Genomic DNA, 27,874 nt, shown 5'->3' with positions numbered 1-27,874 from the left:
CTGAGGTCTACCACTGCAAGCTCTATGAGCCACAAGCTCCATTCTTTGCAACAAATGCTAAGACAGTGGTTGCTTATCAGAGTCAATGATTTGAAACAAGAGTCCAATTGACTTACTCCTGCCAGGTATAAGAGTACAGACCTGAACTCCAGCATCCCTCTGCAGAAACTCAAGTAACTTTGACCCCCAGATGCAGAAAGCAGAATACTTCAGGAGAGCACTGCCAGTAGGACTACAATAGACCTTCTCCAGGAGTCCAGAGCTAGAGGCCAGTCACTAGTAGTGTAGCTCATGGTTGAGAGTGGGGTCCAGTACTGTTTAACATCAATTAACAACCTGGATGATGGTGCAGAGTGTACCCTTAGTAAGTCTACTGCTGATACAGTGCTTGGAGGCATGGATGATACACAGATGGCTGCACTGTTGGGAGGGACCTCAACAGAACAGAGAAATCAACTAGCAGCTATTTCATGAAGTTAAATAAAGAAAAATGCCCAGTTCTGCCCCGGGTTGGGAGTAACCCCAAGCACCAGTACATGCTGAAAGCCAACTGACTAGAAAGCAGCTTAGCCTAGGAGAAAGAAGGTGGGCTCAGTGGACAAGCAGTTGACCATGAGCCAGCAATGTGGTCTTATAACAGAGAAGGCCAGTGGCATCCTGCACTAGGGTGTTGCAGGAGGAAGGGTGCTGGCAGCAGGTTGAAGGAGGTGATCCTTCCTCACTGCTTAGCTCTGGTGAGGCACATCTGCACTGTTGCAAAAAAGGATGAGCTCTCTAGTAAAAAAGATGTGAACTAAACACTGGAGCATCTCTTGTATGAAAGGCTGGCAGATTGGGACCACTCAGTCCAGAAAACAGAAGGATCTTATTAATGTATAAATACTTGATTGGAGGGTGTCAAGAAGATGGAACCAGGCATTCAGTAGTGAGTGCCCAGAGGCAGGACAAGGGGCAACAGACAGAAAAAGTAAAACAAGAAAACAAAAGCACTTTTTTCTAAGCTGAGGGTGGTCAAACACTGACAGAGGTCTCAAAGAGAGGTTGTGGGGTCTCATTCTAAAAAATATTCACCACCCACTGAACACAACCCCAGGCAACCTGCTCTAGCTGAGCTAGCGTGGGCAAGGGGCTCAAGCAGCACAGTTTAAAGCAGTCCCTTCCAACCTCAATGATTCTGTGATTTTTGGACAAGTACAAAGTAGAAGAAAGTTTACAGAAATTAGTATTTCTTTGCACAGACACCATTCTTAGTAGCATCTTTACCTCCATTAATTCAAACAGCAGTCCAGGCTCAATTACAACGACAACTTCATATTCCAAAGCGTTCTTGCCAGAGATGGACCCAAGGAAAGAGTCTCTCATTGCACATGCACCTTCTATGGCTTCCTCAATGCCAGGCTTTTTCCATGCTGAGCTTGCATTAATCCAGCCAGTACGAAACACACCCTCTGAGTCTTGAGAGCAAAGCAAACAAAAGAATTGTTCAGTGTCTTTCTATTCAAGTGTTTATTAAAAGAATAAAAAATAGTAGCATATCTCTGTATTTACTTTCCTTTTAACTGTGCAATTAAACTGCACTAAAAGAATTCCTTGGAAACTCTAGGTACTTTACCTTTCTTGTAAGGGAGATGCTGGAAAACCTCCTCTGCCAAGTGAGGAAGAATTGGGGCAAAGGATCGGACTACTACATCTAAAGACTCAGCTAACACAGTTTGACACGAGCGCCGCTTGGGGTCTTTTTCTTCTTCACAATACAGCCTGCAAGACAGAGATGAGAGCTGGAAGGTATTTGTATGTTCCTCTTTTTGCTCAAAAGCCACACTTTCAGGACTACCAATGGAAGAACAGAAGTCTGACCCAGCTTGCCTGTCTAAGGAAAGCTTTTCTTAATTGTCCTTCCCAGGCAAAGGGAGGTGGTTTAGGTACAGGACCATTTGCACATGCAGCCCAACTTTGTCTGGAAAGATTTTCTACATGGCATATGAATTTGCTTCATTTGTACAGAAGTTAACAGTTTCTCAAGGAGGTGAGCCTGCAGCTCTGTTAGCCCTTCATTCTAATTTATCCATAAAATATATCATTAGGGTTTTTTCCTTTTTCTTTTTCCCCTTTACTTGCATTCTGGGAACTAAGTATCAGTATAACCCTTTATCTCCTTCCCCCATTAAACAGTTATCTCATAGTTTACAGAAGTATCAGTCACACCCTTAGGATCCTTTATCTGTTTTTTACATCAGTAGAAGGTATTAGGCTACCCAGATAAGTGCTAAAAGCCCTTCCCCTCTACCTTCCCAAATTCAGATGCACACCCTTCTAGGTAGAAATACAGATCCAAGAATCTACCTTTAAAACTTTATTTAATTTTCAGTAAGTACACTTGAGTACCTTTCAAGATGATTCAGCACCCCTAGTGGACAGGACATAAGAACAGACTGATGACAAAAACACACAGCTGAAAACAGGTAAGCTTTCACCTGGGAACTTGAGTGCACCAAAGCACAATACATTACCATGAAATCTTCTTGGGATATCTCTTGTTCACTCAACATTCACCTGGAATGCTATTACCTCAAACTGACTTACTTATTTTTTCTGTTTTAAATGCAGCAATAATGAATGTACCTGTCTTTGATTAGGGTGAAATAGAAGTTGGACAAGTTTCTGGAACAGAATGCTTGCAGTAATCGAACCACTTTGCTGTAATCGTATTCTTTGTATGCTGCTGTGACCTGAGAGAGGGAGCAGGGAGGGAGAAGAATAGTGAATCGATTTTCATTTCATGTCATAGAATCACAGAATCATAGAAGAGTTTGTGTTGGAAGGGTCCTTAAAAGATCATCTAATTCCAACCCCCCTGCATGGGAAGGGACACGTCCCACTAGACCAGGTTGCTCAAAACCCATCCAGCCTGGCCTTGAACATATCCAGGCATTCACAACCTCCCTGGGCAACCTGTTCCAGTGTCTCACTACCCTCACAGGAAAGGATTTCTTCCTTATGTCTAACCTATACCTACCCTCTTTCAGTTTAAAGCTACGACCCCTTGTGCTATCACTATATGACCGTGGAAAAAGTCTCTCCTCAGCTGTTCTGTAACACCTTCAGGTACTGGAAGGCCACTATAAGGTCTCCCCAGAGCCTTCTCTAGGTTGAACAAACGCATCTCTCAGCCTGTCCTTACAGGAGAGGTGCTCCAGCCCTCTGATAACCTTTGTGGCCTTCCTATGGACTTGCATGTCATGAGATGTATGACATGGCACTGGATGACATTGTCATGTCATACAATGATAACCCCTGATGAACCTGCAGTTGCAGAAACTGTTATTAGTGACAAAAAGTCTCGGAGAATCTTTCCTTTTATAGGCTATTGAAGGGAAAAAAACTGCAAATCAAATTTGAGGAGAGAGAAACTTTAGAAATTATGCCCACACTTTCTCATTCATCAGAATGGTTCTGAGTGCCAGAAATGACCAAATTTTGGACTACAGCAGATTTCCAGAGCTCTGTAAGTTTTTTGTTTTGTTTTGCTTTGTTTTTTCATACTCTATTCTAACTATTTCTAAAGATTTCCAGTGTGAGGTCTTGGGCAGAAAGGGAGTGGGAAAAACTGGTTCATGTCAAACAAGTTAAGGATGTTACCAACAAAGCCTTCCAAAGCACATGGCATCAAAGAAACCTTTCTGGTCATCATCTGTCTCCCTGACACATACTTTTTACACATACACATACACATACACTGAAAGAATTTTCACTAGAGGGTATAACCAATGTAAAAACATTACACATATATTCATATAGATGAAATTTATCCCTACCTTGTTGCCATAATCTTGCAATAAATGCAGCATGTATTGATCTACTATGTACATCTCTGAAGCAGGGATGGAATCTGTTTCTGGATTGAAGTTAGCCATGTTTCCCAGCATAAAGCGCAGTGTATTCCGAAGCTAGAGACAAACCAGAAAAATTTAACACAATGGTCTGCACTTTAGAGGAAACACAACATAATATTCTACAATTAATTCACTGAAGTGGGACATTGATTGCTTGCATAGTTACAAAAGCATCATGAAGAACATAGGCTAAAAGGAATTATAAGTGTAAAGAAAAGACTGTCTTACCAAAACTTGCTGGAAAAAATAGTCTCAGAGATATAAAAAGCAGTAGTACCTACCTACATGAGCTCAGAAAAGCTTTCTTTAGTCTAAAGATTGTAAAGCTTTGCAATTGATTCTATTTGATTAACACAAAACCAAATATAAAGAGGACCTCATTAAAATGAAGAGCATTACCATAACTGGCTCTTACCTTGTTGATATCATCTCTTGCAGCATTAAGTACAACAGGTCCAATCAGCACTTCAGAGAAAACATTGGATTCTGCCACCCACCAGCGGAGAACATCAGCGCCGTAGGGAGGATCCTTGGTGTGATCCTGAACAGAGACAGAGAGGCACACAGTGAGACTGCTGAGGGCCCTGCAGCAGGGTGAGCACTGCAGTTCTGTGCTGTCAGTGCTGTGAGAACACATCTTGATAGCTGTGCCCAGAAGGCCACTGTATCTGGAGAACTTCAACCTCTTTTAGAAAGATTCACTGTTTAGCCACAGCTACTGTAGGTACTTGCAGCACTCTGTGTCCAGGCAATGCTAGAACTCAGGTGAAATAAATTTATAGCCTTGGATCATTTTGAATAATTGATATTGCTGTTCTAATGTTAATATCTGAAGCCACAGGCTTTCTCCCTTCCTTAGAATTTTCTTCACTCTCTTTTCAACTCCAAAAAATAGCTTCCCTCCATTATGAAAAAACAAAATATGGTGTGATTTATTTGAATTGGACAAGAAAGCCTTTGTAAGGATTGATTCTTCTGTCTAGAGAGTTGCAAAATGTGTTCAAGAAGTCTCAGAGAGAGGAACAGCAGAACTGGTGAAGGAAAAATAGAGCATCACCTGAAGTGCAGTCTCCCTGACCACTGAATTAAGTTTACAGAGTCAATAAACATCCTAGACTGAGAGCAGGCAGGCTGCTCAGGTGCAGCTGGTACTCTGACTGCTCATGTATATGTTTCAGTCAGTTTAAAAGCAAAGGTTCATTGATTTCTTTTTTAAACACTACCCTCTCATCACTCCAGCAATAGCTTTCCCAAATAAAAGGGAACTATTCTACATCTTCTGTATAATGAATTTTCTCCTAGCAGAAAAGAGGTGAGGATTTTTTTGGTATTACAGCTGAAGCAGAGCAACTCAAGATCTTTTACTCCTGCCAAATGGAACTGCAGGAGTTGCAAAGCAGCCAAAGTCTTCAGAAGAGCCTTACAGAGTTCTGCTACAAGACAGCTGTACAGAGAAACATGCCACAAGACAGTTGCAGAATCTGGTGGTGAAAAATAGCTCTTGATAGTTCTAAGAAACTCATGAGTTTGACTTACTTCTCCTCCATTGATAACTACATCAGGGTCAACCACGTTGCCAATAGATTTAGACATCTTCTCCCCTTTCTCACCAAGAGTAAATCCATGAACCACCAGAGTCCTGAAGAGAAGATTTTAGCAGAAACAAAATCACAGTGAAAAGTGTGTTAAGAATAGATTTCCAAGGAGGATATTTCTAAACCAAAACACAAACCCCCTCTATTTTTGTAAGCCTGAAGCTCCATCTGTTGAGTTCAACCAACCATGAATATGCTGTATTACCACCCAAGTAGTGCCTACAGCTGTATTTTCCTCATTTTGCCATGTGAACAACAGATTGTTTGCAGATATCCAGCATACATATATTTCAGAATAATTAAAGACTAAAGTATTATTTACTCTTTAAACAAATATGTTTCCCCAAATTGCACAGCCTCCTTGTGACTGACCCACATTACCTTTCCTTATGCCTTTCAGCTTCCAGGGTACAAACAGTCTGTCACAGCTCCAGTATGAAACATGCACGCAATGACTGTGAATTCCTTACAACCTAGCAAGTCAATGATCTTAGGAGATTTTCATCCTGCACCTCCCATAACAATCCCTTTGATTATGGGAGTGGGAGAGATGGTAAAAGAACAGATCTGTATCTCACAATGTAATAGGATACACCTACTGGATATACCTATAGGACTGAGAAAGGAAACATCCCTTAAAATTACAATGGAAAATATTTAAACAATAAATGCATTACAATCTAATCCAACAAAAACTTGATACTGAAAACTTAAGGGCAGAAATCAGATACTCAGTAATGGCTTGGTTTATACACTACTGCCTGCACTATTAAAAGCATGCTATTTAATAAGTGAACCAGAAATGCGCTTTCAATCCACACACTTACTTGTATGGTGCTTTTTTCCTTGCTGCCACACTGGTTAGTAGAGAGGATTGAAACCAACCTCCCAGCTGGTCTTTTCCTTCAAGGTATGTATCTGCTCTTTGCTCTGAACCTTTAAAACCAGAAGATTTTGTTCCAAATATCAGTCTATACCTCCAAAAACTTAATACACCTAACAGAAATTCCCTGAAAATTATTTGTAAAACACTCTGCTCTTTAAACCCAGTAGATAAGTTACTTTTATAAATGGTGCATGGTTACTTGAACATGATACAAGTGATTTATTACCACATTTAAAAAAAAAAATTCGAAGACTCGCTGAGCTCCAAAATTTAACAAATAAACTTGCTTCCCCCCCCCCAAAAAAAAATAATTATGAAAACAGATGGTATCACGCTCAGAGCACTTTGTAACAACTTCTCAAATACTTTCACGTATTCCTACACAAACTGACGAACCAAAGAGATCATCACATACTTTGGAATTAATTAGGTCACAGACATAAGGTGCCTGACTGGCCTCTGTAAGACATGAGGTTTTTCAGAGGATACCAGGAAGATTTGGCAGTGATTGCAGCTCACCTGCGATGGAACTGACATTTCTGGTCACTAGTGTTCAGGAAAATACAAAATTTCAGGAAAGGATTATGGCAAGTTAGGAAACAGAAGCCCTATTGTGGGAGAGAAGGGTCTGGAGGAGCCTGGGTTATTTAGCTTATTCAGGTGAAGGCTGAATAGAACTACTACTCCCTGTAAATACACACAAACTGCACATTAAAAGCAGAGTAAACCCAGCTTTTCCATAGGGTTCAGAGAGGGCAGCAAAGTTTTAACAGCTTTCACTGGTGGAATTCACTCACTGTACAAGAAGGTACAAGACTTCTTGTTTCAAATCAGACCTCCTTGTCCTACACATTCCCAGACAAGTCAGAGTGAGAACAGAATAATATGGAGCACAGAAGAACATGCAAGTCAAAGCCTATAAATGTGTAAAATTATACATATATACAGCAGAAACTTCATTTTGATTCCAAAAGTTGTAATTTTTCCAGCTATTCATACAAAAGTTTGGCTGCTCAGTTTTTATCTACTAACTCCTTTTATCCTCTTCCTAAGACCCCTGAGACAATGCTTCTTTCTGCTGTAGACACACTGGATTTATTTGCTTAACTTCATGGAAGTTTCAGTATTTAGATCCATCCTGCAATAAAAAGAAGTTCAACATTACAAAGGTCGAGGCCATACCATTCAGGCTAACACAGGATAAACCTGTGGGTGGATGTTATGGTTTTTAACACTTTTTGTTTATTCCTTCAAGAAAATCTACAGATTTTTGAGAGGGGTTTTTGAGTTTTAAAAGTAGAGTACCTAGGGATCAGCCTTTTTATTAACTGACTGAAAAAAATACTTGTGAGGTCAAGATAAAAAGAAAAAAGAATATTTGTCATTAGGAAGAAAATAACTGGAGTAACTGTAGCAACACAGTTATTTACAACTAGTTTGCTAGCCACTGGTGGTTTTAGAGAAGCAAACTTTTAATTGAAATGCCAGTAGTTAGCTTAGAGAAGAGAAGAGAAGAGAAGAATTTAAACAAACAACAGCCTGCAACCAGTGAACTGTATTGGTCTTTTCTGACAGGAACTCATCCATCTGGCAGGCTGGCAAATGTAGCTTATACAGTTATTGGAGGCCTGAACATTTTATCTCTGTAAAATGCAAACAGGGGTTTTGCACATATAAAGCCTGCCTTTTAAGTGCACAAGTAGCTCCCCTAACTTAGTCTCATTGAAGCTGTGATAGCTACATATAATTTTACTAGAACGGTGCACACATTTCTTTGCAAAATGGAAGAGTATGTCTGACAATCCATGAGAGACTTTACAGTTGCTTATTTTACACTGAGGTATAGTACATAGGTCATTAAAGAGAATTACAATTTATGATCCTTCTGGTTTGAATTCCAGGATTCCGTATCTTTGATCTTACAGACTTTGGCTTTTAGATTAAACTTACTGTATTTTCATGCCAGGAATAAATCAAGTAAGATAAATTCAAATCTTCCAGTCAGCACAAAAAGTAGTTTAAACACTCAGATAGGTACGTTGTAAAATAATCTCATTCATGCAGTTAAATATTAGCCAATAAGATATGGAAAAAAGTTATGATGTTGAAAACTACCCTCATGGATAAAAAGCTGTGGAACTTTTCTCAATGGCATATCACATTGCAGCAGAATGCAGTGTGCATTTTTATATGAAATATTTTGAAAAAAATTGATAATCTCAAAGTTGTATTGCAGATGGCACTCTGCCCACAAGGAAAATGTAAGAGAATTTTAAGACAGAAAAGAATTCTTTAAAATTGATATTCCAAAGACAGCAAGTGAAATAAGCACTATCAAAAGACTGAACCCAAACCAAAAAAGAAAAAAACAAACAAGCCAGGTATCATAGCACTGAGCATTCAAAATTAGCAAATGCTTCTGAACCAGATTTTGCTTTCACCCCACACACAGGTTTTGAAAGCAGTCTATTAACATGTTTCCACTCCCCAGCAGTACTGTGTAAATGAATTTATTCATTTGTGAAGCCTGCACTTGAATTTTAACCTTGCATAAAAGAATATGGAAATAGTTCTTTCAAACTATATTTGAGGCATGTGTAGCAAGAAACAAACAAGACTGGACAGCACAACAATAAACTGTTCAGTGAAAACAGTGTTAGGCAGTCAGAGAATTAATGAAGCAAACAGCATCCACAGAAAAACTCAGCAGCAGTGGGTTTTTCAGAGCACACTGAACTTGTGAAGCTGTTCTCAGTGATGTGAAGAAGCAAGTATTTATTTTACACACAAATAGTCATAAATGCACATTCCTGGTTTTGTGACTACAATAGCTACATCTTTGATCTTTGTACCTTTCACCTTCCTACCTGCCACAATGCTGAAGTAGAACGGTTTGGTTAATTTGTCATTTAGCTACAAGTGGTATCTTTGACACACCTAGGCTAGAAAAAGAAAGCTAATTCACAATTCAATTAAAAAAGAACATCTTTAAGTAAACTGCATCAGAACTATGCCCTGTCTCTGGTAGGAAATGCAGCAGGACAAGTGTTAGAAATAGAAATATCTATGCAACCTATGATTTTGGCCACTGGGCTTGCTGCTACTGAGCTATTCCTTTAACCTGTTCTTGACTCCTCTCCCTCCTCCCCAACCCCTCCCCAGCCTACCATACTTTTTGAAAACATTCTGTGTAGCCATCAGCTAAAGGGATGAATTTTGTAACTGCTGCATCTCATTTAATAAGCTCAGACACAGCTAGTCCAAGTCCAGTGAAAACTCAGGCTGAATTTCCCCAGGCTAAAGAGATGTTGAAAAGCATGGTTCATTTTTGCAAGACTGCAATTGGCAAGGAAATCTGTAAAGCTGTTTATTCCTGCTGGCTACTAGCAGACAAATCACTGATCTTCAATTTTCAATAATGTGAGTTTGGCCAAAATCATGCTAACCTCTTGTGAATCTTGTGAAAGACTCAACCTTTATTAGACATTACAGAATCCATAGGGAAGCTTTACACAAATCAACAGTGAATCAAGGGACTTGACTCAGCTGTTCCTCATCAAGCATGATGTCTCTCCTCTATACAGAGGTAGATTTTACATGCTGAGTTGTTAAGGCCTTAAAGAATCAAGTATGTAACTGTCCACATAAAATACGAGTTTGTTCTACATTTCCAAAGGTAGAACAAAAACCAAACCAGATTTAAAGAGTATGAAATTTAAAGTACGTAAAGGTCTTCTAGAAAATGGATGTTTGCTGATGATGCTGTGCCTGACCACGTTGCTAAGAAATAAAACCTCTGGTGCTAATGTGTTTTGTAATACAAGATTGTTATCATGCAATTGTGTACTGAAAGTTTAAAGTCCAAGAGACTTGAGGTATGGAACCAGGCTCCTCCTTCAGCAAGGACTCCTGACTTTGGACTATCCTTCAGGCAAATAGTGCATATTTAATGTAAAAGAATCATAGAATCATAGAATAATTTGGGTTGGAAGGGACCTCTCTAAAGGTCATCTAGTGCAAACCCCCTGCAGTAAGCAGGGACATCCTCAAATAGATCAGATTCAGACAACAAATGTTGTTCAGACAACAAATATACACGTGCTACCTGATGAGGAGCAACTACTGGCAGCAGAAGTTTTAAATAGAATATAATAACTATAAATACTCTAAGGCACAATATATTCCTTTAGTTACTGAAAGTAATCTGTTAAGACAAAAAGTACACCCACACTTTAAAAAAACAATTTATTTGGGTTCAGCATATGATCTCGGTTTTGTTCTGCTTCAAAAAGCATACACAAATAAAATGAAATTTGTTGGCAGAAACAAATTCAGAGTTACCAACTAGTAGCAAAGTACCTTGGTCATTTGTGTCATGAAACTTCTATACTCAAAACAAATATATTCTGATTAGAAGATACATGGTGTGTCACATGGCAGAATCAGAACAGAGTACTAGAAAAATCTCACCTTCAACCACACTGAAAATGAGTTTGCCAACATTAAACCTTTATCTTTATGAGCAAAAGCAACTTTATAAGAAGTCATAGCCAGTTTGCTGCTGGCACAGTATCAACTTTACTGATATCAGTATCATCATGCAAAACAGTTATATTTTGTTCTCTAAACATGTTAGAAGAAAGATCAAAATACTAATTCAGTACCTTCCAAAACATGAGCCCAGGAAGTTCCACTGTCAAACCAGATATCTAGGACATCCTGTCCCTTGACATAATCCAAAACATTATTACCACCAGCCTATTGGAAAAACAATTAGTAAATAATGCTAATAGAATACTGTGTATTATCAATGCTTTCAAAGCAATAAATAATGTAGATTTGGTTTCTGGACCAGATTCTTACAGGCTCTGCTACCAACTTTCTGAGTGAGCACAGAATAACGTACATAATTTTTATGATAGTTTTCAGATAATTATTTATGAAAACCCAAAACAGAACAAGGAAAAATCACCAATAAGACCTAGATGTGCTAGATTAAGAGTACAATTGGTAAATTTAGAAAGTACTACATAAAATTTTGGGCGTATTTTAATAACGATTACATAATATATATTTGGGGTCATAGTTTCATTGAGGCACCACTTTTCTCCTGAACTAAAATGAGGAGGATGGAGATCTCTGTCCTGAATTTATGGCACAAATCTGATTGTGTGTATTTTGCCACACTCAGATCTCACTTTCTGAATACTACTTTCACAGGATACCTTCTCATATAAAGGATCACAGAAATATATGAAGGGTCTGTTTCATTTCTCACCACTGAACTGTCTGAAGCACCTTCTGTATTTGAAGTTTAAAAAAAAAAAAAATTACCTTTGCTACAGCCTGCTTTGATAGAAGCTGTTCAATAGGAAGGGTCCACCATGCATCTGTTCCTTGTTGCTCCACTATTTTGATGACATCTGTGATGGTTTCACTAGGTTAGAAGGAAAAAAGGGGTTCCTGAATTGATGGGTTACTTCTAATCCAGACATTACTCCACAAGCTTCCTTCCTGTATTAAAGACTTACTTTTTTTCTCTTCCAAGATGTGCAGGGTTGTGTAAAACCTGGACATACATAAAATAGCATGTATTGCATACAGCTTTTTCAGCAAATACGCAAAAAATGGGCATTCAGAAAAGATGCCATCAGCTTAAAAGCTTCTAAAATTCATTTCACATGCTATTTCTTGACCTTGGATTTACAGATACTAAACAATTCTTCCCCCAAAAAACAGTTACACTTTTTGACAACAGGCTTCTTTTCTCCATTGGATAAAGAGACCTTGAGAATTAATGTGGAAACGGAGAGTTAGGAAATGGCATTTCAGTGAATGTACATACATAGAATCATAGAATGGTTTGGATTGGAAAGGATTTTAAAGATCACCTAGTTCCAACACCCCTGCATGGGCATGGACACCTCCTGCTAGACCAGGTTGCTCCAAGCCCCATTCAACCTGGCCTTGAACTCTTCCAGGAAGAGGGCAGCCACAGCCTCCCTGGACAGCCTGTGCCAGTGTCTCACCACCCTCACAGTACAGACATTCTTCCCAATATCTAAGATAAATCTCCCCTTTTTTAAAGTCATTGCCCCTTGTCCTATGACTACATACCCTTCTAAAAAGTCCCTCTCCAGCTTTCTCATAAGGGTTGTATTCTACCTGAAAGACACCTAGCAGTAATCAATGTTTACAGAAAAACAAAGCCCAACTACATCTAAATGTAATCACTGGGTTTGGTTTTTTCTATTTTATTTCTATCAGTAACCCTTTGATGCAAAAAGTAACACAAACTTATAAACGTCTGCCTATTGCCATTAAACTTTTTGGGCAAGATTAAAGAAATAAATTGTCTTTTCAAATTCTTTTCAAATATTTGATAATATTTTAAATGATGTTCTATTTAGGAACATCAAACAGTGAAAAAGCTCAACTACTTTTGGTTTTCAGGTAGGGTTCATAGTTTTAGAAAATCTAGTATTTTGTCTAACTATTGTATTGTAGGCTCTCCAGTTCAACAATTTCAGAATATTGTACTGATACTTCAAGTTTAAAACTTTAACAAATGAAGAACCTTTCTGATCTGCCTATGTAATAAAGAAACCACATTTCCTTTTTTCAGCCTAAAAACTTCAGCAGTTTGAATTCTGCTGAGCGCACCAACACCAGAAAAGAAATGTTCACTAGTTTGAAGATGGCCATGGCACTGTATCAAGGAAACTTGAGCTACATCACTACAGCAATTAGTGGACTCTTAACACATGGAGTTCAAGCATGAAATGCCACGTTCTCTAAGAAGATGTAAAACAAATTATTATTACATGACATGAGGTGCACAGTAAGAAGAAAATACAATTTTGCTGTTGATTGTGGGAATAAAAGTGCAATGACAGACCAACCGAAAAAAAACCAACACCCAACCCAAAGTTTTTTCTTTGTGAATCAATCATCAATTATTCAATTTACCTTCTGGAGAGAAAACCCATTAACTAGAAACACAGAGCAAGAGTGAGCTAGTGTGCTAGCACACCATCACCATTCTTACCCATTCAGCCTAGAATGGATATTGCTCACCTTCTAAGTTTAATGATGACAGGATTAATTTTATGGCTTTGTAATGTATCTGCTCACATTTATCTTGGTAAAACAATATTCAGGATCTCTGGTTCTGAATGGTATCTTTTCCTTCCAGAAGGAAAGGCTTAGAGGCCTACTTGCCTATCCTTGCAGTTGTGAAGTGTTACTTCTCCAAGACAAAAGCAAACAACTCCAGTCCTGGTAGATGGCTGCTAAGCATCCCTTATGCCTTGCCTCCTTCAAGCTAAATCACGGTATTTGGAAAGCTCTTAGGAAAATAGTCATGTAAGCCATGGAGAAATTTGTTTGTCTCATCCCAGACTAAACTATTCCACTGAACTTGCAGGGTCAGTACCTTCCACTGAAGAGGCTGGCTTTATGCCCAGACCTTCAATGATGACAGACTGTAGAACCTGGGAACATTTTAGAAAAAGCAATACACAACATTATTTATCATCCCTCTTGAACAGAAGGCTCCATTTTAGATTCTTCTCAAATACACTATAAGTGTATCTTTAAAGACATGAATAGCTAGCTGCCTTTGAGTAAAAATATTTCAAGAATTCTCTCCACAGTCTTAATGCCTTCCTTTTATTGGCCAAGGAAATCACCAGAAGAGCAGCTAAACTAAAAGGAGGATGCTTTACCCTAAAATGTGCTTATTACCACATACGGTGTTACTGCATGTTAATTGATTAATGGGAGAAGTAATTCAGTGCTCAGCTAATGGCTCCGGCAACAAACTACAGCCAGAACATTTTCCTAATCCAGACTCATACCTGTAACTAGCACAGAAAAGCTACCAGCATGCCCTATTAAGCAAGCCGAAAAATTGAAACAGGAACTAAGCTTGTCTTCTACATAGATTTCTGATATTACAGATACACTTCAGTGAAGGGACATAATATCTAGTGATGAATTAATTTCCAGTCTAATTTTTTTAAGGATTCATCAGGTATTTAATGACATCATTGTTTCTAGAATTTTTAAAAAGAAGATAAATCCAGCTACAGATCAAAACCAACAGCTACCTTGGACAACATGTAGGAAGATGCTCTTAACAATGTTTTCCAGCACCTGTCTGGATTTAGTTTGATGGCAGAAAAAAATCTCAGTTTGCCAGATGTTCTAAGCTTTAAGTAAAGAAGACACAGCCTGAAGTGCCACCAGTTTTCTGCAAATGACAGCTGTAATGACATGTCTTGTCAACAGAAGATGTAATAATAAAACTCAGGCCTATCACAGAAATATTTGGAGAAATTAATAAGCGGGGAACCTGAAACACTGTGTTAGTGCAAACTATTACCTGTAATGAGGATGAACTGTTCTCCTTTCCATCAGAGGCAGGGGGAGGAAAAGCAAAAAAAAATCTCACTATCAATCTCCCTTGGGAAATAATTGTAAAATTACTGACTTCGTTTACAGTAAGTATTTCCAGTGTCACACAATAGCTGTGTATCTAACAGGCACAATTCTGCTACAGATCAAAGTCTTCAGACTATTAAAAGAAGGTTGGATTTTTGTTATGAATCACTTACAAGAAATAAAGACTCAGTGACTGAAGTCAACTTATTATTCACCAATATTGCCAAAATCCTATCAAGATCTCAAACCAGGGAAATAAAACATTTTAGGAGTGCATGTTTTTTCATTATATTCCATTTCCCTACAGGATTTAAGTGAATATTAACAGTCAAGTATTTTGTAAGAGGAGATAGTTTAGAACAAATATTTCCAGGATACCATTTCAGCAAATTTCCTACAGTTTGAAAAAAGCACAAGACAAACAAACACCCCCCCTCCACCTGTGTAATCTTTTCCAAGGATCTTCACGATTAACTATTATTAGAGAGAAATAAATTACTATATTTAAGGTATCTGTATTGTAAGGAGGAAGAATTTCGCGAAGTACTTTTTATGTAAGGTGCAAGCGAAAACCACCTTTCTCAAATAACTACTCATCATTTTATAATCTGTGGGCTTCTAAGTGAGCATGGAAATCACCGAGTTAGCAATAAACACCATTGTAAAACTTTGCCCTGTATTCATACCCTATCTAGAAGGACTGGCATTACGTGTCACTCACTGTGTTTTAGCACTGAAACCTTACAGCAATTCACGCTACCACGACACCAGCCAATCACTCTGAAGATTAATATTGATTGAGCTGAACACTTATTTAATGTGTTAACAGAAATTAGGAAGCATTAAGATACAGTCAGGAGGAGAAGAATACAGTGCCTGATGCTCTCTCAGCCCCTCTGCAAACAAGGGTAAAGAAAACAAGTTATCTTTTTATGTGAATGTTGACACTGCAGCAGTAAGTATTCAGGGTATGGTAAGTTACTATTGCTTACAAGTCACTGAAATGTCTTAATAATTTAAAAAGCAAATTGGAGTGCAGGGCGATCTACTTCAAAAACAGGTTCGGGTTTTCTGTGTAAAAAAATCTAAGCTACTTGTTAATCAAAATCCCAAAGGGGACAAAAGTTCTCATGCATTAGAGTAACCTTTGTAATAGTACTTTCTATTATCAGTATCTGGACAGTGATTTTGTAAAGAAGTTATTGAACAAGGTCAGATTAAAGTCTGTATCTCACAATTATTATCTGCTCTGAGCTACTACTGTAAATACAAATCTCTCATTTTTACTTCTGGAGCATTTTGTCTCTTCCATGAGTCACAGAATTTTCTAGAATCAGAATGTTTTCTAAATCTATTAAATTTTGAATACTGACAAACAGGATAAGCAGTGATTTGTGCTTGCATTCTATTTATAGTCATTTCTCCACCCTTGCACAAAAATCATACAGAATTCTACCTCCTTATTCTTACTGAAGATGGGAATTATGAAAAAATGTTCTCACTTTTTTCTCATATAGTGTTCTGTTATTTTATAAATTCTATATTCCTGATCACAACATGATGTGGTATAGTCTATATGAAGAATCTTATAATCAGTAGCATGTTAATTTATAAATAACATCATCCATCAATAAATTGTCTTTTAGCACTATGGGGGGCCACATGAGCAAACTCATGAAGATCTTGCATCAAACTTGTATACAAGATTACAATCCAGATCCTGGCTTTAGAGTTACAAGACAGGACTGTAAATATGGTAAAAATACTCTGTTAGGGACAAGCAGTTGCATTTTCAAAGGGAAGCTTTCTGCAGACTATTTGTATTAGAAATTCAGAGGAAACTCTCACAGAGACAAACAAAGGAGTTTCTTTTAGGGATTTGGTTTGTTTTTTATTAAGTCTTTTTACAGGTGATACATAAGCAGGATCTTTCAAGATTGACCAGTGGTGCTCTCATATGTAACAGCAACTCCATGTGGACTACACTGACTTCCAGTGGAGATGCTGTTACTTTTGGTAGCCACCCAGAAACTCCAGAGCAGCTGCTACTGGAAGTGTGTTTGTCCAGCACTCAAAGAAAAAAGTTTTTGTTTTAAAATATAAGTTATTTACTGTTGGTTTAATGATATCACACAACAGAATAGGAAGCTTCTTAAGCGCTACAAAGATATCAGCCACTTATTGTGATACAATTGTCAGTACTATAATGGAAATGCAACAAAATATTCATGCTTAGCTGATTATTGCAAAAAGAACTGGTGTCCAGGAAGATGACCTATGAATTGACAGACTGCTTTCTAATTTTGCCTGTCATTTCTATAGGCCAATATTCTGCACACTTTTTCTACTCTGGTTACAGAAGTCCGCTAAAGCTAACTTAAATATTGAATGTGTTTTACATGTTTGATTTTTTTTTTAAATTTCTCCTATGTAGTAAGATATGTTAGAATCAATGAGTACTGACTATAAATTAATATCAGAAGATGTCAGTCAAGCGAAATAAATTTTGAAGCTTATTGGATATGTCTCTTATTTTCCTAAAAGCCTCTCTTTTTTTCCCCTAGATAAGTTCTAACCAAACATTCTGTACTGTCCCTTTGTTCATTCACCTACGTGCACTACTGCCAAGCCAACACCTAGCAGAGTTTATTACATCAAAATACCCCAACTCCAGCAATAATCTCACACAACCCAGGCACTTACAAAAGACTGGCTTTTTAACACAGGTCACTGGCTTTCAAGGTTGTTTTACTACAAACCTAAAGGAACTTATATGCATCCCTCGTTTTAAATTTTTATGTATCCGCTGAGTCAGCTCCTCCACGTTTTGAAGGAGTTATTGCTTCATTGTGCCCTTCACACTGGACTGCCAACTGCTAAACTGTTGTCCATCTCACTCTTATTTTGTTGTTAAACTATGTATTTAGATATCTGAGGCAAGCACAAGTAACACATTCCAGCCTACTTTGCAGATAGACCCCAGTAAGTATTCATCAGAAAATATGTTTTTTTTGTACATAGGAACATGTGTTTATTTTTAATACAGTAACAATTTTTGCAGGCAAAATGATTTTACACCCCACAGAGCCTTTGTCCATTTATTTCCTGAGGTGTGTCAGCATTATTCAGGTACTATAAACAACGATGATTATTGTGATGTTTTCTCACAGTTACTGCCTACTAGGAGAGAGTCAAAGTACGTATCTGTGCACCTACACACCCAGTCACAGTGGGTGAAGCTAAGGACTAACTGCATAAAGTCCATTCCCTACTCTCCACACCCTAAGCCTCACCTACTACTAATGTTTCTGTGCTCAGTCAAGCTCCGGAAAGCATGTTGGAGTCATTGCATTGTATTTATTCAACAGAAGAATAAGAAAAATTCTGCAACACTACCTAAATTCATCTCCAGCTATGCAATCTCATTATCCATAATGAATTTACACAAATGGCTGTAAGATTAAAGATGTATAAAATGCAGTCTCACTAGTGTATCTCAAGACAGAAAACAATTATGTAAATAAACAACGAACGTGGAATTCCACAATACTATCTTTTCAAAATTAAGTCTTGAAAGATATTCAAAACTGAAAACCTCTGTTTCCCAAAGGGGTAAAAGCAGATCTCTGTTAGTCCTTAAAACACAGACAAGGATCTTACTTGGTTGAATTTCCTTGTTTCAAAGCATAGCTTGAATTTCCTCTGCATTACATTGCCTGGAATTCCTGAAATGCAGTGCTTGCAGTATCTGGATACTATTACCTAAAACATGGCAGAGTAAAGCTATCCTCTGAAGCTTCTAACATACCAAATAATACAGCTAAACATCACTCACATTTATTGAGTTACTCCTCAAAACCACTCTGATTTTATTTTGAAACAAAGTGCAGTTATTTATTCTGCAACCAAATTGATTATTCCACTTTCAGTATGTCATTGTCACTTACTCAACTGCAAAAAGCTATTTTGACAAAATGTCTGTATCATTAAACTCACACCGCTACAATTCCAGTTGCAATCTATTCTAACAACAACTTGCTGTTTACTCCTTGCTCAAATGTGAAGGCCAGTGATTACTGCCAGCTCACTTCACCTGATGACAAAAGCAATTACTGTCAAGGGGAGTTTTTGTATAACTTGAGAAGTAACTGGACTTCTATTACTTACATATAAGTCACTTTCAGCAATGACTTTGATTTTTTTTAATTTATAGCTGAACTGGTTCTTTACACGTAGAAGTATGTATTTATACTTAAGTAGTCAAAAATTTTATGTTAACTGAAGCACTACAGACAGTACTAATTCATTTTTCAGTATATAAAGCTTGAAAAATACCTGTTTATTAGGCATTCTCCTGTGTTCTTCTGATAAAAAACAGGAATTGGAACACCCCAGGATCTTTGCCGTGATATACACCAAAAGGTCCTTCTGTCCAGCATTTCAATCATTCTGTTCACTGCAGATGTAGGAATAACTTTCACTTTTTTCAGCATGTCCTACAAAGTACACAGTGAATTGTTCAACATGCTTCAGCATTCAGATAAACACTGTTTATGTTACCAGTAAAAAAGGTACAGGTCTATACTCCCACTCCCATTATTGAATACCATGTTCTCAGGAAACTGCCCCATTTAATTTGTTTAGTTCACCACCTGTTGCTCTCCCAGTAACATACTCTGAAAGCTGTATATATCCTCTACATTTCCTACATAGGGCAACCAAGGCTTCTTTGCTGGCTCTGGTTTCCTAGCAGACCCCCCTGAACTAAGTTAGAAATGGCACCAGTATCTTTACCTAAAGTTTAATAGCTCATTGTGTTTTGTGATGTCTGCTTTGAAGCCCCTTGATAAATACTGCCTTTAATACAGTGTGGGCTACCACTCACTCCCAAGCCTGCTGAATAACCATGTTTTCCTTCATTCTAAATAAATATGATTCAGGAATAAAAACCTCATGCCCTAATTAGAATGAAATCACTATTACCCCAGACACCCTGGTCTGACTTTTTAATGTTTTTTAAAATGTAAAACAATATTTAAATAGAACTGCGGCAAAATTAACAGGGGAACAAAGAAAGATGTCTGGCCATACAAGACTACAAACAACAAAGGTAATTTTCATTGTGATAAAATACTCTAGTTTTTTTTTCCTTAAAGCATTCTATTAAAAAAAAAATAAAAATGGGATAAAAGTTCGGTAGTTTTAAGAAACTTATACATCTTCTATAAAATGAACAAATATGTCTGTCAATGTATTTATCTTAGATTATGCCACTAATGACAAAAAAACTGACAACATTCCTTACTTCTACAGATAATTACCATTTTTCAACTACTGTTTGTAAGCCCTAGAGAAGAACACATACTGGAGTGAGCTATAGCAAGATTGTTTTGCTCATTCCAAATGGCATCAGCTGTCTTTAAATGTCTAGTAACAAACTGAAATTATATACCTGTGCTGTAGCCTTCACATCTGCTGTGTTTACAAACCACTGCTTGCTGGCACGAATTATCATTGGTTTTTTAGTCCTCCAGTCATATGGGTAACTGTGCACATACTTCTCTTCTTTTAACAAATTCCTGGCTGCCTTAAGCATCTGAATGACTGAGAAAAAAAATCAGGCAAGATTAAAATCTGATATGAACATATTGCTACTTTTAATATCAATTTATTTATTTCCATGATCAACACATAATAAGAAGTGCCTGCACCTCATCCATATTCAAAATGTTCATACAAACCCTTAAAACATATCTGCAGAAATGTAACATATAAACTCATATGAGACTAAACATCAAATACTCACCCGCTTCATTCCCCTCTTCGAGGACATTCTTCTTTTGAAGTTCAGGACCTGCAGCTTCAGTAAAAAAACCACCTTCATCCACGAGACAATCCTAAAAATAAGTATTTTAAGCATGTAAATAAAATGCATTGTGACAATTAATTACTTTTTTGCTATTCAAAAATGAGTTAGCTACTCTTCTAAGTAATATTTCTTTGATGAATAACAAAGTACACTTCAGATTTAGTGAACTGTAATCTAGTAATCTACCAGGCAAGTGAATTTTACACATCAGAAGAAACAAGCACTGCGATATTTGCACCTACAGCAAAACTGTCTTACATCAACTCACTGCATAGTATTTCAATTTTAGTGAAAAAAAAAAAAACAAACAAGCAAAACCCCAGTCTCAAAAGAAGCTGTCCAGAAATATGAGCATAACCAGGCTTTGGAACGTATCAAGAACCACCTCTTTAAAAAGGCAAAAGAGAAAAATAAACCCCTGCATCTTCATTTCCATCAAACACAAACTGATCACGTATAACTGAACTGTATTTATGTGGGTGTTTAAAACAAGATTTACTGGAAAACAGTAATAACAATGACCTGGTGATTTACTGGTTTTCAAGATACAGCTTTAAAAAAAGCCAATTATGAGTGCTAAGAGACAATACCTGAGAACTGATGTCTGCTTTTACACAAAAGGAGAGAAGACAAATCTGATTCTATTCTACCACTGCATATAGCCTTTAATTAGCAGATGGGATAAAAACTTCATCCTTTTATTATGATAAACACTTTTTAAGGTTAAGGTTAGTCCTGCATTCCTGCCACCAGTGATGTGCTTAAATGGATGCGTCACATCGTTTTCAAGCTTTATGCACACAGATTACAGGAATCACTTTAGGAGCACATGATCAAGAGCAAAATCTGTGAAAAGTAAGCTGAAAATAAGTACCGTGGGTAGCTGATGGTGGGAAGCTACACTATAGTCTTCCATACCATGAGCTGGGGCTGTATGAACTAATCCTGTTCCTTTTGCCATTGTCACATGATTTGCAGGTAACAGAGGAGAGACTCTGGCAGGAATTGTGGGATGAGCACAAGAACCATCTGCCAAATCCACACCTGATGGTGAAGGGAAACAGAAGAGAAAATAGAGCAACATAACTCATGCATTCAGCTTCTTTTATCAAAGAACAATTGATCAGAAAGTATATGCATGGGAGACGATTCATATGTACTAATTCCTTATCTTGTTTGTGTGTCCATGTCCAAATGCCATCAAATTCTCTCCATTGTTAATCTTGCACACAGTTTTTTTTCCTTTAGAGAAAAAGCTTTTCTTCTGCCTCAGACAGCAGTATTCCTTAGTAGTGACATTCCACCTAGAGATAACTCCATACATTCCCACTCCTTGGGGACCACTATCTCCATGTTCCAGCAACACATCTCAAGAATGATTTAGTAAGCTAAAACCCCTTGAATTTGGAACCTATTTCTAGTACTGCCACTAAATACTGATGAACAATTAATTTAAATTCAATACATTACATACAAATAAAGAGAGTACAATATAAATGAAACTAGTGACAATTAAGGTTAATAAAACCAATGGAATATTAGTAGTAAAGCCTTGCTGAAAGTCAAGGACCACAGAGCTTGAGGAGTGCTTTGTAACACTTCCTAGAAGGAACATGTTTAGGAACTGCTGTCAGTTAGGTACACACCTACAGAAAGGTAACATATATCACTAGCTACTGAATATTGGGCAGATAAAAGTAACAGGTTCTTTAAACTAAAAAAGCTTAATTTGAAAATTTAAGTTAAAGATTAAAAACTTATAATTACATTTCTTTTCAAGAAGGTCTAACTCTACTGCTGTATGCTATGTGCAAATCATTTATTAAAGAAGCTAGAACCTGTGAGAAGAACTGCTACAGGTAATTTTACCATTAGGCAAACCCAAGATTATTATGCAGCAAAACAGGTAATTTTTTCCCTCTGAAAAAAGAAGGCAAGGAAAGACATCTAAGCGACCTGAAAAGAAAAAGTAATGGAAAAATATTTCTGACCTCCTTTAGATATGCTCATTTCCAGCACTGAATCACTGATAAAGGCACATGACTAAAGTTCACAAACGGCACATTAAATCCCAGCTCTCGATACTGGACAGAAATCTTTCTATTTAAAAATATCACTATGCAGTTTGTTAGGATGCAAACTGAACCACTTGAGTTTGGCCCTATAGACAATACTTACGATACCTCAGTAGTCTTCATGGTTATAGTGAAGGCTTAAAACATCTCTTAACATTGAAAAACTTGAAAAGTAACATAACATGACAACAACAGCTGACAATGCTATCAATTCTTACACTGCTACAATGTTATCTCCTTACACTGGATAATTTCAATACTTTTAGTAGAATTTAGCAATCAGGCAGTGAGCACTAGAATTTAGCAATCAGGCAGTGAGCACGCATACTTGTGATTATCCCCTTTTTCTCATCAACCATGGATGAGGATGACAGACAATATGTGTTAAGTGTAATTAAGGTTCTGATACTGAACAGGCCACAGACTTCCACTCTGTGTTTAAAGCTTTCCAAGTGTGAATCAAGATTTTAAAAAGTACTTTGAAATCTATGGATGAAAATTTGAGTTACAATAGACTAACAGTAAATCTGACAAACTACTGCTCTTCTTTGTGTTATTTTAGTGAAGCATGTGGTCAAAATATAAACAAGCTTAATAACAGATAAAATCTGAAGCAGTTTTTGGACAGCCCTAAGCAGATTTCTACGCAGCTTTAGATTAACAATATTAAAACCTACCTTTACACGTTGATATAACCTCAAACTGCTTGTCCAAAACAGCTGCTGTAGATTCCACTTTATCTGAAGCTAGAATGAAGTATTCACCAGTAGTTGTACATTTCACAACTGAGTATCTACAATGCAAATATATATTTGTGATATGAAATAATTACAAACACCACAAAGTTACATATTGTTTAAACACTCCATCTCTAAAGACAACAAAGCATGTTTTAAGTTCCAAGTGCCAAATTCAGTTGTACATCTCAAAAGAATTTCAAGATAATGTAACATCAGGAAGAAGAAATATCTAAAAAATGAAAGCAAAAATTAATAGATTAATAGGCATACAGAACAAAGCTTACAATTATGTCACTTAAAAAGATCAACAAAGCAAAAAAGATGCCTTAAGTAAAATGTAATGGTAGTCTAGAACGTTTTAACTTTGCTGATAAATATTGATAATGACTGACACAGATCACTGAACCAAGTTAAAGACACATACTCTGCATCTGGCATGTAACAAACTGCTTGATTGGCTGGCACAGTCCAAGGCTGCGTGGTCCACACTAGCACACTAGCAGGGGATGATCCATCTACAGGTGTAAATCAGAAGTACTTTACTCTCAAATATAAAAAAACAAAGCTATCAGTTTTAAAATCTATACAGAAGTCATACTTATCACAGAAGTCAGCTTAGGCGGTGACTTTATCAGGGGAAATTTCATATACACAGAACAACTGACGTGCTGCTCATTGTATTCAAGCTCTGCTTCAGCCAAGGCTGTTCTGGACAGATATCAAACATAAGTTAACACACTTCAACATAAAAAGGTATTGATATCCTTGTTAAAAATGTGAAGACAAAATAGTAAGCTGACACTTACTTTGCTGAAGGGGACCAGAACACAGGTTTATAGTCCTGATAAATGAAACCCTGAAGAAGAAAGGGAGGGAAAAAAGAAAGGTGAATTGCAACTCATAACAAACCCAAACACACTTTAAAATAAATTCAGCATACCTTGTCATACATTTTGTAGAAGACTCTCAGCTGGTTTGCTTCATATTTTGGATCAAACGTACAGTAGCAGTTATCCCAATCTGCCATTATGCCCCAACGAATGAAGGCAGATTTCTGCTTCACAATTGCTCTTTCTGCAAATTTTCTGGCTGAAGGGAAGAGTTTCATTTAGGCCATTAAGATCAATATAAAACCATTTAAAATAAGCTATTGATGCTTTTTAGAAAAGCCTGAGCTGAACATACTGAAGCCATGCATTAATTACAGACATGTATTAAACAGATTATTATGGCTAAAAAATACATACTGCATAGAAATAATTACATAAAACAACTGCAAAGAATAAAAAAATCCAGGAGTGGCACTTTTTTACTAATATGGGGACTAAAGCAACAAGTGTTTATAGAACATAAACTTCCTTTTTAAAAAAGAGGAGAAAAAAAGAAGTGCATTCAGTTATGAAGAACAATTTCTCAAAATGCATTCTCACTTAGTGCAAAAAAAAAAAAAGTGTGGAAATTAACCAACTCTGATGATGCTGATTCAAACTTTTCAAAGCAACATGCATCTGCAAAGAAGTTAGAAGAAGCTAGCCCATTTCATTGCTGCAGTTTCAACTAAAGCAGTTGAAATTGCTCATTACGGTTTTGAAGCTGAATGTTCATCTTTTTTGAGATACATGGTATCTGAAATTATTTCTTAAAAAAAGTTTTCATGTAACGCAGACTTTCTCTGAAAGGATCACCCCTCTAGCTTTGTAGTATTGTTAAAAACAGTCAATAGGTACAACCTCATTACATCACAAGCTGTCCCATTTGAAGTCATATTTTTTTCATAGAATTACAGACTTGCTGAGGTTAGAGGGGACCTCTAGAGGTCATCTGGTCCAACCTACTGCTCAAGTAGGGACTCCCAGTTCTTAAGGAGCTTCCTTTTAGCTCCTCAGCACATTCAGTCTCCAATACACAAAATTCTGCTGATCTGATAAAAACTGATTTCATGCAACTGCACAGTTATGCAAAAGCAGAAATCCAAATTGTCAGTCCTCATGGTTTTTGTAAAACCACAGTCAATGCTATGCATGTTCATTACAGCATCAAATTAAGCCTGTGTTTAATTATCCCATTTCACAAGATTCCATTGCACTCAGTCTGTTTGGCAGATACATACAGTAATGCTAGAAAACGTTACAAACAGCTAGTAGAAAAGCACCCAATAAAGTATAAAAGCTATTTGTAAAGCATGAAATTCAAAATATGCTGAGTAGGATGTACAAATACCTAAGCAAACTTTTTCTGTAAAGATGCCACAACAGGTAGTTTACCTCTTTGTCTAATTTCTATCGGTGAAAGATTTTCAGCTCCTTTGACTTCTGACAATGCCTTCAGCTCAATGGGTAACCCATGACAATCCCATCCTGGAACATAATGCACTCTGTAACCTCTCATCATGTGGAAACGATTAGTGATGTCTTTCAAAATCTGGGAATACAAAAGGGTCAGCTGTCACTTTAGCTCCCCCATCTGGAATACCTATCTCATTAAATAAGATCCCCATATTAAAAATCAATACATAAAATAAAAGGCTGCACGATATATTTACATTTAAAACTGTATTTGTGATTTTTTCTTTCCCATCATATTGTATTTTGGCAGAACATCTAAAGACCTCTGATCAAAGGAATCCTCATTTAGTATAATTGAACAATGCAGTATGTAAAATTGAAATACAATACCTGAAGCGAACAAATCCTGCTTACTCTCATTTTTAGAACACTGAGCTGGATCTACAGCATTTATCTAGTGCATATTACTATTTTTTGACATAAGCGATCATCTGCCAAAACTTGTCATTTTCAGAAGTTCAAGCTTTAGCTTAAGCTGTGGGTCACATCTGAGTCTTTCCCACATTGCAGCACTTGTAATGATGCTATTCTCAGGACTGAATATAAACACAGCCAAACATATTTAGGAGTATTATTTCAAAGATGAAATTTACAATTTGAAAACCACCAGCATTTAATCAACATTTAGTACTTGTTCCATCTAAGACACTACAATAAAAAAAAAACCAGCTGCAATACAACAAACTTATAAAATACCCAAAGGAAAAAAGAATAGCAAGGGCACAGCTCAACCATGCATTACAGTAAGATTATACATATAGAAATACACACTCACCCACATGTGTACGTGTGGAACATTCAATACACAAAATAAACTGTGCATTTAATACTGCTTAGGAACATTTAATACTGCTTAGAAACGAGGGAGGGACTTCCTCTTAAAAAAAAAAAAAAAAAAAAAAAGTTCCCTTTTTACTGTAACATTCAGTTATGTTACATAAGTGAGCATTTAGCATGTAGGTACCATACCAGCATATGGTATTTATGTCATGGCATGGCATCTGTGGCATCATATGGTATGTACGTCACCATGTCTTTGCTTTTTAAAAGCCCACTCTACGAAAATACTGAACATTTTAAAGTGACATTGATTTAAATGGGAATGGAGAACACATGGCACATTATAGGAAGCCTTTACCATCTCAAAACAGTACAGTATGAACGAGTAAATAATTACTTTGTTTAATGCATGGCCAACATGAGGGTCTCCATTGGCATAAGGTGGTCCATCATGCAGACAGAATTCCTGCTTTGCTTTCCTTTGCCTCTGCCATGAATACAGTTCCGAAAAACCACATTTCTGTAGAGACAAGAAGGAAACACCTAAATCATCACAGGCCTTGGCACTTCCAAAAAAATCTGCATTTTGTTTAGGTGGTAAAACAAATAATCAAAGCAAACAAGTAAACATAGAGTTAACTTAGAATTCTAACTCTGTAACAGAAGACATCAGTAGTTTAAGAGTATTAAAAAGCCCGAGCATTCTACTGAGCCTAAGGCTACAGTTCTGGCTCCCCGCTATCAGGAGGGTTGTTACTGTTCCTCCATCACAAAATTACAACAAACTCGAAACTACTGATGACGGCGGCAAAAGGCGGGCCCGTAACCAAACCCCAACTCTGCCTGGGGAGGGGACTCGGTCGTCGGGCCAACCCTCGCTGCACCCTCCGGATGCGCCAGCCCCGGGCCCCGCCGCTACCTGCTGCGTCTCCAGTTCTGTCTCGGGCTGCAGCCGCCCCGGTAGCTGCGCGGGGAACCGGCTGCGCGGCAGCAACACCGTGTCCCGGTACTGCGAGTCCTGCTGCCTCTCTGCCGAGGGCTGCTGGCTGTTAGCCTCCGAAGCGGCGGAGCGCGCCCAGCCCCAGGCGGCGGCCCCCGCTCGGGCCCGCAGCCGAACCCGAGCCCCGGCCCCGGCCCGTGACAGCGGCGGCGCCCGCCAGGCCCCAAACATCCTGACAGGCTCCCTGAGGCGCACTGCGGAGACACTTCCGGCTTCGCTACGGAAAGGGGCGCGGTGGCGACGGGT

At 37.7% G+C, this 27,874-nt stretch overlaps 1 protein-coding gene across 1 annotated transcript in view; it reads right to left on the bottom strand.

Annotated features, from left to right (window-relative positions):
- IARS2 (isoleucyl-tRNA synthetase 2, mitochondrial) overlaps positions 1-27,868 on the bottom strand; it is a 28,729-nt gene extending 861 nt beyond the window's left edge. Inside the window, exons 1-21 of the mRNA XM_071739693.1 lie at positions 27,548-27,868; positions 27,026-27,148; positions 25,768-25,924; positions 24,444-24,592; positions 24,310-24,359; positions 24,102-24,211; positions 23,928-24,018; positions 23,441-23,556; positions 21,563-21,732; positions 20,626-20,716; positions 20,272-20,423; positions 19,155-19,315; positions 11,709-11,811; positions 11,039-11,132; positions 6,316-6,424; positions 5,430-5,532; positions 4,309-4,434; positions 3,816-3,947; positions 2,623-2,729; positions 1,613-1,758; positions 1,264-1,454 (exon numbers count right to left, since the gene is read on the bottom strand). Coding sequence (XP_071595794.1) covers positions 1,264-1,454; positions 1,613-1,758; positions 2,623-2,729; positions 3,816-3,947; positions 4,309-4,434; positions 5,430-5,532; positions 6,316-6,424; positions 11,039-11,132; positions 11,709-11,811; positions 19,155-19,315; positions 20,272-20,423; positions 20,626-20,716; positions 21,563-21,732; positions 23,441-23,556; positions 23,928-24,018; positions 24,102-24,211; positions 24,310-24,359; positions 24,444-24,592; positions 25,768-25,924; positions 27,026-27,148; positions 27,548-27,799 — 2,733 coding nt within the window. The 5' untranslated portion in view covers positions 27,800-27,868. The remainder of the gene's footprint in view (positions 1-1,263; positions 1,455-1,612; positions 1,759-2,622; positions 2,730-3,815; positions 3,948-4,308; positions 4,435-5,429; positions 5,533-6,315; positions 6,425-11,038; positions 11,133-11,708; positions 11,812-19,154; positions 19,316-20,271; positions 20,424-20,625; positions 20,717-21,562; positions 21,733-23,440; positions 23,557-23,927; positions 24,019-24,101; positions 24,212-24,309; positions 24,360-24,443; positions 24,593-25,767; positions 25,925-27,025; positions 27,149-27,547) is intronic.
- Between the last annotated feature and the right edge of the window lie 6 nt (positions 27,869-27,874).

Source organism: Heliangelus exortis, chromosome 3 (genome assembly GCF_036169615.1).
Source record: "Heliangelus exortis chromosome 3, bHelExo1.hap1, whole genome shotgun sequence".
NCBI lineage: Eukaryota > Metazoa > Chordata > Aves > Apodiformes > Trochilidae > Heliangelus > Heliangelus exortis.
This window is presented reverse-complemented; position numbering and strand designations above follow the sequence as displayed.